The following is a 12,517-nucleotide window of genomic DNA, read 5'->3' on the forward strand; positions in this document are numbered from 1 at the left end:
TCAACATTCTGAAGTCCTTTTTTAAATATAGTAGAATAGCCTATTATAAAGGTCAAACCCTTGCAATTACCAAAGATAAAGAAAAATATATCACAAAAAAAAACTCAAAATATATATAGCAATTAAGTATTATAATCAATAGACCTTTTTCATGAAAAACAGAAAAGCTTTTTGTTAATTTTTTATGAAAATAAAGGTCGACTAGAGCATGTAACTCGAAAATTACGCATTTTTAATAATAAAAACACTATGAAAAAACAATTTGTAAAAAAGTCACAATATTTGAAATAATTTAAAACGATTTTTTTTGACTCCATCGCACACGTGATCTGTGACGTCAATTCGACAAGCAATGATAATAAAACAATGTCAACAGTCGTATTAATATATCGTTAATATCAACTTTAAAGGGATATTGTCTATACTATATCATTTCTGAAAGTGAAGAATATAATGGCACCAAGAATCGGTCTAGGATTTTCAAAGGCAGATCAAGAAAATTATTATTTTTATGGAAAAACCCCCCCGCCTATTTTTGTAACGAATTTTGTGCATTTACATTCAGTACGTGATACTGAACATATTTAAATAAAAAAATAACTCTTGCAGTGAAATAAGTTCATAATCATGGAAGAAAATGCAGATAATTGTGTATTTTTGCATTTGACCTTCTACCACGTCTGGGGGAGTGTTAGCCCCTTCGGATTGTTCTGTCTTTTTCAATATTGACTTAAAATGGTCATTTGAACACTCTGTGTAAATTTAAGCTTTTATAGTTTAACGTGAGAGAGCTCGGGTACTGCGCCCCTGATTACCTGCTACCTACCGAAGGAACCGTTAGCCAAGGTTTGTAGCCCCCAAAGATTGTTCCCTACACCAGTGAGAATACGCAAAAAAAATTTCAGCTTTTATACTTTAACGTTTGTCTGGCAGGCGCTGGCTCTTACTCTATTTATATCATAAAAAATTTTTTTATTTTTCCAAATTTGTTTTTCTGCTGTAATGAATTTTTCAACTGTAGATTTGAATTCAGCAACCTCGAAATCCTCTTGGTTAGCGTAAATTTTTTAACTTTTTGTTAGAATTACTGCCTATTATTTTAAAGTAGCGACATGTGTATTTTTGGCTAGAAATAGAATTTTCTGTTCACCATTTAGAACTTTCACATTTTTTAACTTCAGATTTGGATTTAGCGATCTCAAAAACCCCTTTAAAACTATTTTCCTGTTAATTGTTAAGCAAAAAACTGCATTTTCCGGCCGCCATATCAAATTTTTGAGCTTGCATTTGGATTCATCGACCCCGAAAACACTTTACATAGGTTTATTTTATATTTTTTATGTTTTACAATAGGTTCACCGTTTTTTGGAGGTTTACAATGGAAGAGGGGTCGTGGAGCAAATTCTAAAAGTATGGCTTTTTTTCTAAATTAAATTACGGACAAAACGAGCCGCGTTACATCTTATTCAGACTGTTCTCAAAAAATTAGATTTAAAAACTCTATTTGCCCGTACTGCAATTTGCTATTCCATATACAGAGAGTTTGGTGATTCCATGACCATCTTGAAAGAACTTATACTATAGAGGATATTATCAAAGTTGAAAAATTGAGAAAAATGACTCTTTTATTAAAAAATTCATAACTCAATATTAAGGCCTAAAAATTTAACAAAGTTTACTTTAGTTTAATACTAAGTTTAATGGATCTTTCAAAAAGTATATTTATTTTGGAGAATGATTGCTGAGATGAAAGATGAAATACTTTTTTTCAGCTGTTGGAATCTTATATTTATTCAAAATCTTATTATTTTATTAATTTATATGAAATTAATATAAAATGAATGAAACATCCTAAAAAATAGTATTTTTTTATTATTCCTGATAAGAAAAACTTAATAAATTTCGATTTTTGCCCCAATTCCTAGATCAGTTTTTTGTATTTTTAAAATACGTATTTTCGACTACCAAGTAGTCATCATCAGTAAGAACTAGCTAGTGAATGTTACTCTTTGCTAATTTGGTGGCGATTTTTGCCCCGCTAGGAATTGGGGCAAAAATCGAAATTTATTTCGACATATCCTAGAGTTCTCATTTATTATCTTCGATAATATTTATATTAAGAAAAACTTTGTAAATTCGAATTCAAATTTTATATTCATTCGAATTTTGTTATTGTTTATGCAATACAAATTACATATTTGGTGTAATATTGTGTAGAAGTTTCGCTCCAATAAACAATTATCGTTATTAAAATATTATATAATTGTTATATTATAATTTGTTAAATTTATAAAAAATTGAAACGTTTCTAAACATGTATTATACACTTTTTTCTCAAATTTAAAGTCAAAATACATTAAAAAAAATTTTATTCCAAAAAATCAATTTCAAACATACTTACCACACTTGGGTCATTCAGATCCAGATCATTTTTTCAACAGCTGCTAAAAATCTACTAAGGACTCTAACGTTACGCAAAGAGGTTTGAAAGGTGGTTAAACTTCTCAACTATTGGGAAATGGTGTAGTAGACCGGCTTTTAGCTTTAAGTACTTAAAATTGAGATGCTAAAATAGACCCAGTGTGGTAAGTAAAGGTTAATTAATCATACAAGACCACAAAAATAAGTAAAAAAATTAAAAACTTACTGCTTGTTTTATTATTCAGTATATCCGTTGCATTAATCACAATTGAATTTTCCATTTTTGAATTCAATTCATTTTTATTATTTAAAATTACTGTTTTATTAAAATTCTCATCTGTATAACAATTTTTTGCTTTTTCACTGATTTTATTGTTATTCGCAAAATCTATATCGATTTTTGTTCCATTTTGATCCTGAAATTATACAAAAAAAAGGAATTATTAATTATGCATGATTAACAAAATAATTTTGTAAAATCATCATTCGCTTATTAAATAAAAATATGTCAAAATTTGTATTGTATTTAAATTTATGATAATTTAAAAAATTACTTTAAAGGTTGTTTTAGCTGATTTGACTTTAATGCTTCTCATTGTACATATGTTAATGCATTACTAATATGTATTTAAAGTTGTCTATCTATCAATACTAAATTATATGTTGAACAATGATGAAGATTCTTACAAATTTTATAACAATAACAAAATTATTGAATGTTAAACGATTATACAGAGTGGTTCAAAAAAATGCATTGGTTTCAATTTCCTATTTTTTTAAACTTTCTTTAAGCAATAAAATTTTTTTAATTATACTTCGAAAAAAAATTAGAACCAAGTTGATTTTAATCTTTTTGGAAGTAAATATTATTATTAAAATGCATATATTTATGTATGGTAATAAATAAATAATAGTCGCATAAAGGAATACATAAAATAGCCATTCTTAGAGACTCCTCAATAACAGCTCCGATTTTGATAATTTTTTTTTTTTGTTCAAAATGATTCTTTTTGTATATTATTTAAAATCAGAAACATTTCAGAGGAAGGAAATTTTCTGGAGGGGGGATAGGCAATTTCCAGAGTGATTTCTTCTTTCTCCCTCTTTTCGGATGTAAATCGAAAAATATCGATTCTAGGGAAAAATTGATCATGAACAAATTTGTAGGAAATTTAATTCCCAAGAACTTCAGTGGTAACCATTTTTCACGTTAAATTAAAAAAAAACGAGTTATGCAATAAACAAAAATTTCACGAACATCGCTTTTCGGTTTTAAATCGAAAGATATCGATCCTAGAAAAAAATTGAAAAGGTCCAAAACTGTAGACAATTTAATTTAAAAAAACTTTGGAAATAACTATTTTTCGTGTAAAATTGAAAATAAACGAGTTATGCAATAAACAAAAATTCACCTCCTCTTTTCGGGTGTAAATCGAAAAATATCGATCTTAATTAAAAATTGGTAAGGGAAAACCACAAAGATGTAGGAAATTTAATTCCAAACAACTTTGATAATGACCAATTTTCGTATAAAATTGAAAGTAAACAAGTTATTCAATAAACAAAGATTCCCCCTCAATTTCAAGATGGCGGATGACGCAACAGGGTTAGAACCCCCAAAAATCGAAATGTAGACTGCCAGTGAGCCTGAACGATATCTGAAAGAAAATTGCTGTTATTCTTCCCGGGGAAAAATTCCAATTCGATTAGACTAATCTCGCGCTCGCATCTATAGCGGACTCTCAATGTGTCTGGCAAGATGTAAAACCATTAAAAGAGTCTGGTTATTGAGGTTACATTTTTTTGTGGGTCCCCAAGTAACATAAAATTCAGCTTTTATATTTATACTATAACGAAAGTATAGCTATAATTTAAAGTATAAAGTCCGGCAATAAATAACGTGATTTTTAAAGTTCTCCTTGAAGAAAATATAAAAAAATTGAACTTTATACTTTAAGGAATTTAAGGTACTAGTTTATACACTTTTACTACTTGTTACCTGCCCAAGTAACCACAATCCAATTTCTATAGTCGCAGGTCGTTCTTACCTTTGTTGGAGGCATACACAGAGAAACCTTCAGCTTTTATAAAATAACGAAAGTCTGGCCGTTATGGGCTCTTGCTCTTTATATTGGTGGGTGCTTTGGTTTTTTTTTTGGTTCAATTTTTCCTGTATTTTCGCATTGTTACCGTTGACGTTGAAGTATTTTGTTAATTTTCAAATTTTTGAAATATATCAAAAAGTCACAGAGCACTAGCATAAGTCAAAAACATGAGGTCTGGCACATCTGCATCACATTATTGTAAATGCAAAACTAACAAGTGAAAACAAACAATTGACTGAGTTAATTGTTGAAACACCATGCATAGTCAGTGTTGATTTCTTTATCACATTACACATACAAACATGTGACACATACATAACTGATAATCAAGTATAGTACATATTATAAAATTTCCGCCTAATTGGCGCCCTCACGGGCAAACAGTGATGTTTACGAAAAAATGTTTCCAACAAAATTTGTTTAATTTTTGATAAGAAACATTTTTTACATTTAAACTTTTGTTCTATCTCTAACGGTTTACAAGATGGGTCCTACGGACCCAAGACCCAATTGACCTATGATGCTCATTAACGAACTTGACCTCACCTTTTACGTCCTGAGTACGCTGTAAAAATTTCAGCTTGATATCTTTTTTCGTTTTTGAGTTATCGTGTCCACAGACGGACGGACAACCGGAAATGTACTAATTAGGTGATTTAGTGAACAGCTATGACAAAATTTTTTTCCTAGCATCATTATTTTTAAGCGTTACAAACTTGGGACTAAACTTAATATACTATGTATATTTCATATGTACATGGTATAAAAATTATTTTCATGACAAGTATATGTCATAAAAGTATGTTGAATAATGTTATGTTACACAAGTTGCCGACACTTAAAAACTATACATTATAAAATAAACAAAATTTGTATTTGAAATTTATAAAATGAATTTAAACTTTTTGAATATTTAACTTTCATTTGACGTAGTTACAACATAAAAATAAAATACATCCTTGAATAGTTAAACAAAAATTATATACAATTTATATAAAATTGAACACAAAGGGTTATAAAGATAGACAGATAAATAGATGGATAGATAGATTATGAAGGATCATTTTATACCATGTATATATGAAATATACATAGTATATTAAGTTTAGTCCCAAGTGTGTAACGCTTAGAAATAATGATGCTAGGAAAAAAATTTTGTTATAGGTGTTCATAAAATCACCTAATTAGTCCATTTCCGGTTGTGCGTCCGTCCGTCCGTCCGTCTGTGGACACGATATCTCAAAAATGAAAAAAGATATCGAGCTGAAATTTTTACAGCGTACTCAGGACGTAAAAAGTGAGGTCAAGTTCGTAAATGAGCATCATAGGTTAATTGGGTCTTGGGTCCGTAGGGCCCATCTTGTAAACCGTTATAGATAGAACAAAAGTTTAAATGTAATAAATGTTCCTTATCAAAAATTAAACAACTTTTGTTTGAAACATTTTTTCGTAAACATCACTATTTACCCGTGAGGTCGCCAATTAGGCGGAAATTTTATAATATGTACTATACTTGATTATCAGTTATGTATGTGTCACATGTTTGTATGTGTAATGTGATAAAGAAATCAACACTGACTATGCATGGTATTTCAACAATTAACTCAGTCAATTGTTTGTTTTCACTTGTTATTTATGATATTGAAATTTATATTATACCTACAATCAGTAATAATTATTAATGTATTAGTTAAAAATAATAACCATTAACAATAATAACTTTAATACAACAATTATTATGATTAGTCTGTTATAATTTCATCGAAATGGCATATAGAAATACGCACTGTCTCAAAGGTTAACTGGGAGTGATGGGAATGCTTTAAAATTGGTTTGACCCTTCACTACCACTTACGGGGAGTAACACGCTTACCATACCCAAGTCCTTTGGACCCGGGCATGAAAAATCGTTATAAAAAAAAAACTATTGCATAGTTATACTTCAAAATTTTTTTTTTTTGAGACTTTATTGAAAAATTGAAAAAATCTTTTTATAGTGTAAGCGTTCTACTTTTTTTTAACGAAAAAATTCGTTACGGGCAAACTCAGCGGGAAAGGGTAAAAAAAGGGATAACAAATGTTGCCGGTGAAGAAAAGTGGGGATTTAAAGAAAAAGAAAACGGTTTTTTGCGATTTACGGCGATAATACTTGCCCTATCACAAAAAGATAAAAGGATTAGTTCTAGATAGTAAAAAAATCTAGAACTTTTATTTTTATCATTTTTTAACATAGCCTCAAAATTTTCGAGTAAAACGCAAAAACCATTTTTTTGTGTTTTTAATTTTTTTATGCTGCGAAAAAAATGTAATCTTTATGTAATTTGGTACAGTTGAATCTTTTTGAATTCCTAATAGCTCGATTTTTTTTTGTTTATTTTAAGGTTAGTAGTTTCAGAGAAATTGGTAAAAAAGATCTCTTTTTAAATTAGATAAAATAAATTTTCAGGCAATTTCTGCGGCGGTCATTTTCTTCTTAAATACATCAAAATTCATATATATAAAAAAAAAATAATGTATGTAACAAAAAACATTACAGAAAGCGAAAGTAAATCTGTAATTTTAGACGAATCATTTTAGCATTTCAAAGAGAATTTGGTTGTACCTCGACCTATAGGGCAGATTTTTAAAAAAAATCTTTATGAAGATCCATATATCAAAATCTATATCTAACTTGGTGCCACTAGAAAGTTTGGCCATTGTTATGAACCAAATAGGCCAATTATAAGAATCCATTTTTGAGGTGATTTTTGAAAATTTTAAAACTTCGAAAACATTTAATAAAATGGGCAAGAAACGTATACTCGGGAGCTTTCGTGGTCGCCGATCACTATTCCGTAATCAGAATTTCGATATATTCCCCCTCCTGGGGTTATTCGTCTCGCTGGTCCAAAATAGCAATATCCTTTAAATATTCAACAAACAGGACCTAAAAGGAAGGAAGTATACTCGGGGGTACTTGCTGATCACGATTCCGTAGTTAGAATGTGGATATAATTCCCTCCTTTTCTGGTAAGTCACCTTCCGCTGGCCCAACAAAGCAATATCCACATACTAACTTCGGAATCGTGATCAGTGACTCCCAAAATCCCTGAGTATACTTTTTTGATCCATTTTGTTAAATATTTACAGAATATTGCTATTTTGAATCAGCGAGGCTAATTACAAAAGGAAGGGGGAGTATATCGTAATTCTGATATCGGAATAGTGATCAGCGACTCCGACAACCCGCCTTTTTACGTTTCTGGACCATTTTGTTGAATATTTTCAAAGTTTTAAAATTTTTAAAAATCACCTTAGAAGGATTTTAATAATTGGCCTATTTGGATGTCTAGCGGCAGAAAGTTAGATGTAGATTTTGATATATGGACATTTAGAAAAAAATTGGCCCGATAGGTCGTGGTACAAAAAAAAAACGACGTGTTGCACTCCGGGAGTGCCGGCAGAAGTGAAAACTTGAATATTAACGTTGTGCATTTTTGATATTTTGGAATGGCCAGGGAATAATTTTGTACGAATTGCTTTAATTATCAGTATAAAAGTACTATCATTTATGTGGTAGAATACAGTATTTATTTATTGCGCTATCCTACACAAACATGACAATTTCATGAACGAACATTTTTTACCCATTACCAAAAAAAGTGTATAACGCCGCTAAAGAAGCCTTCACTTGAAAAAAAAAAAAAAACAAAAAAAAAATTATATTTTTAATAAAAAGGCAACCGCACACAGTGTTCCCAAGCGGTCACCCATCCAAGTACTGACTGTACCCAATGTTGCTTAACTTCAGTGATCGGGCGAGAGCCGATGTACTGACTGTGACATAGTCTTACGCTTTTTCGATCAGGACACGTGACCCTGTCGCGAGTTTAACATTTTTTACCCATTACAAAAAAAGTGTACAACGCCGCTAAAGAAGTTTTCACTTCAAAAATTCTTCATTTTACATTTTTTTCGTCTAAAATGATTCGTCTAGTTATATATAAATTATTTTTTGAATTTTCAAAATGAAAGTGATAATTAATTAAATGATTTTTTTCCTTTTGCTTTATGAAATTACATTTATTCAAACGGGTTTTAATATCACCTACTTATATTAGAAAACATTGTTCTATTTCCACTGAATGTATTTTAGAGTGCTTAGTATAATACTCTAGTACTACCATTTTTTCACAGCCACCCTTTAAAACATTCACCCCTCCCCAAATTTTCAAATGGATGGCGATGAAAAAATCAAAGTTTAATTATTATTTGTTCTCTACACTATTTATCTTATCTTATATATTTAAACGAGCAATTCTTGTGTATATATATATATATATATATATATATATATATATATATATATATATATATATATATATATATATATATATATATCAACGATCTTGGAAATGGCTCCAACGATTTTCATGAAAATGAGTATGTAGGGGTTTTTCGGGGCGATAAGTCGATCTTTCGGGGCGATAAGTCGAAACAAGGTTTCATTTTAAAAAAACGTCGTTTTATTCGTTTTTTCATGAAAAACTGAAACATACATCGCAAAATATGACTCTTCCTGACATCTATTGGTGTATATCGTAGTTAATGAAATACAATGCAAATTATAACTCTTCCTGACATCTATTGGTGTATATCGTAGTTAATGAAATAAAATACATTACCGGGACATTCAAATTGGTATTTGTGTGGAGACATTTAAAACGGTCTTCTATTAGTGATAAAATTTGTGCCTTTTTAAGAATACCGAGCAAAGCTCGGTCATCCAGATATTAATTATAATTGATTTACTACACGATATTGATATTTTTCTTCTGTCGTTTTATGCATTAAGAAATTTTTTCCGTAAACTACGAGCAACATTGCCACTCATAACTTACGTGGTGAAAGTTTTACCAAGCCAAAACTCTTAAACTATAAATGTTACGGAAAAAAATTTTGAATGAAATTAATGGGAAATTTAGCAATAACCATATTGAAAAAAGTTTTGAGCGCTATAAATAAAAACTTATGCATTATACAGAAAAAAGTTTTAAATAAAAGTTCTTGAGAATGTTATTATCCACGAAAATGATCTCTAATATTTTTGTCGTACGATACGACGCACGGTTCACGGCATAGGTGGCTGTAGGTCACGCCCCCCTGTCCCGCCAACTTGAATTTACATTCAGGAGACACCCCTGAACACATTCAAAGAAGAAAATAAATGTGTTAGAAAATAGTATTAAATTTTCAATGTAAAACATAAATACAATCCATAGACTTATATATCTATCCATACAATTATATTAACAAAGTAGTGTATAGCATAGGAAGGCCGCTATAGTTGTGTTGGTTTTTTAAACTTTTCTAATTTATTAAAAATAATACAAGCATTGACATTGAACATTTTCTATACAGGGTATTTCAACAAATAACTCAGTCAATTGATTTTTTTTACTTGTTTCTTCGTAATATTATAAATAATCATTTTTTGTTAACAAAAATTAAATTTAATAATTAAATTTACGAGAGCTAATTTATTCAAATAGAAAAATTTATATTATGCAGATTTAGGTGAGGTCAATGAATTGTCGATCTAACTTTCAATTACTTTATTAAGTTTGAAATTTCACTCATGCTCAAGTTTCAAATTTTTTAAGCAGGACTTTTTATAAAGAATAATAAAACATAATTAAACTTTTTTCCCCATGGTAAACTTAATTTGTGGACATACTGTATATGATTAATAATAATGATTTTTGTACAAAATAAATAATAATTAATTATTAAGTAACATAATATTGCATAATTTTATTAGATTTTAGAGAATGTACATTTTAATATTTTGAAATAGCTACATAAACTAACTATACGTCTATTAAGTAGGTACAATTATCTAAAAAAAATTATTAAAATTGCATGCATAAAAAATATTTTTATTTATATATTAAAAGAATAAAAATTCGTAGCGCAGAAGCTGCGTTAGCTAAGCGAATTCCTTCAGACAATGAAAGAGCACATTTTTCTTAAAATCGAATATTGTATTTTTAGTTTTCCAAGAATTTTGATTTCAAAAACTAAGCTTTTAGAGAAAAAATCAGCTTTTAGAGTACTTTATTGCTTAAAACAGATTAAAAAAATTTAACATTTTGTACTTTGCACACCCACATTCCTTGTTTATCTGTAGATTTTTTTCATTAACCAACTTGACTTTTCAAATACCAAAACCCTTCTTGATACCAAATTTTATTCAAATCGGGCTTATATTGCAACCGCTAGAGACACATAAACGTATAGATACATACATAGGTGCACACATACACACACACCCACACACACACACATATATATATATATATATATATATATATATATCCCTATCCCTATTCCTACATATTATAGATGTGAAAGAAAGGCTGTTTGTTTGTTTGCCACGCTTTCACGCAAAAACTAATGAATGGATTTGAATGAAACTTAACAATAATAAAGCTCATACATCAGAATAACACATGATCTATAATTTATAAAGATAAATTAAAAACAAAAATTAATTTAATCTGACATTACCATAAATTACAGATTTCTGTAAAAATTGTCAATGTAAAACAATTCATGGCCATCTGTTCTGATATACTCCTTGAATGATTGAACTATTTTACATTAAAAAAAATTGTACCTATATTTTACCTGTTGTACATATATTTTACCTGTGTGTAAATAATCCAAACCATTATTTCGAGTGCTATGAAAAGCTTATTATTAACTTTTAAACCCAGCGAAGCGGGTGGGTATCAAGCTAGTATATATATATGTATGTATCTTTACGTTTATGTGTCTGTAATTTTTAACGATGGTCATTGTTGACATCTATTAGGTAGGATCGATGAACATTTGACGAAATTCCATCATCAGTACAAAAGCAATAGCTCCATTTCCTTCAGCAATTCGCTAAAAATCAATAAGTAATTTATTCAAATAGTAAAATTTATATTATGCAGATTTAGGTGAGGTCAATGAATTATCTATCTATAATATTATGATAATTTCGCTGTGGGCTTTATTTATAAATATCAATATTTAGTAAATTAGGTAGGTATTCCTTTATTAATTATCGATTAAGAAGATGTAAGTATTTTTCCCACTCAAATATGTAGGTTTTCTAATTTTTTGTGTAAATTATGTAATAATTTGTGAATTTTTGTATGTAATCGGGCACAAGAAAAGGTTGGAAATTTAGATGCACGAAGAAAGTAAATAATTTAATCAAATTAAACATTGAACACTGCATCAAATCAGGTATTTTTGTTTTTTTGATATGTTGTTGTGCGCAAAGTATAGGAAATGTTAAATTCAAGTTTTCAACCTCGGCAGACGACTTGGTCATGCGGAAAAATAATAAAACTTCGAAAATATTGAACTTATTTCAGTTTTTCTTGATTTTGACCAGGAAGGAATGGTTTTCCATCAAAAATTGTGATATACATTTTTAAAGAAAGTTTTTATAGAACCGATAGTTTCGGGAGGCACAGTGACCTCGGCATACGACCGGATCATGCCGAAAAATAAAAATAAACTGAAAATATTGACCTTATTTCAGATTTTCCTGATTTTGACCAAAAAGGACTGGTTTTTCATCAAAAATTGTGTTATTCATTTTTAAAGAAGGCTTTTATAGAACCGAGGTTTTCAAAGTTAGTCTATTTTTTCAAGTTACACGATTTTTCGCAAAATTTCATCCTGTAAACCGTTAGAGATAGATAAAAAATTTTAAGTGTAAAAAATGTTCCTTAAAAATAAACAACTTTTGTATGGAAATTTTTTTCGTAAACATCACTATTTACTTGTGAGGGCGCAAATTAGGACAAAAATTTGTGTCCATTTTCTCCAAAACTGTAAAAAATAGGGAGTTCAAAGTTTGCAGGTAGCTTTAACTAGTGGTTTTGTGAAACATTCTGGAAAAATCAAAAAATTGGAAATACTTCGAAAGAATTTTTGTATTTTCTAGAATT

The 12,517-nt window shown here is 29.2% G+C and overlaps 1 protein-coding gene across 1 annotated transcript in view; it reads right to left on the reverse strand.

Annotated features, from left to right (window-relative positions):
* Positions 1-2,729, reverse strand: part of LOC123290651 (long-chain fatty acid transport protein 4) — a 29,172-nt gene extending 26,443 nt beyond the window's left edge. Inside the window, exon 1 of the mRNA XM_044870910.1 lies at positions 2,648-2,729. Within this exon, the coding sequence (XP_044726845.1) occupies positions 2,648-2,702 (55 nt within the window). The 5' untranslated portion in view covers positions 2,703-2,729. The remainder of the gene's footprint in view (positions 1-2,647) is intronic.
* Positions 2,730-12,517: the final 9,788 nt, after the last annotated feature.

This window comes from Chrysoperla carnea, chromosome 1 (genome assembly GCF_905475395.1).
Source record: "Chrysoperla carnea chromosome 1, inChrCarn1.1, whole genome shotgun sequence".
Lineage (NCBI taxonomy): Eukaryota > Metazoa > Arthropoda > Insecta > Neuroptera > Chrysopidae > Chrysoperla > Chrysoperla carnea.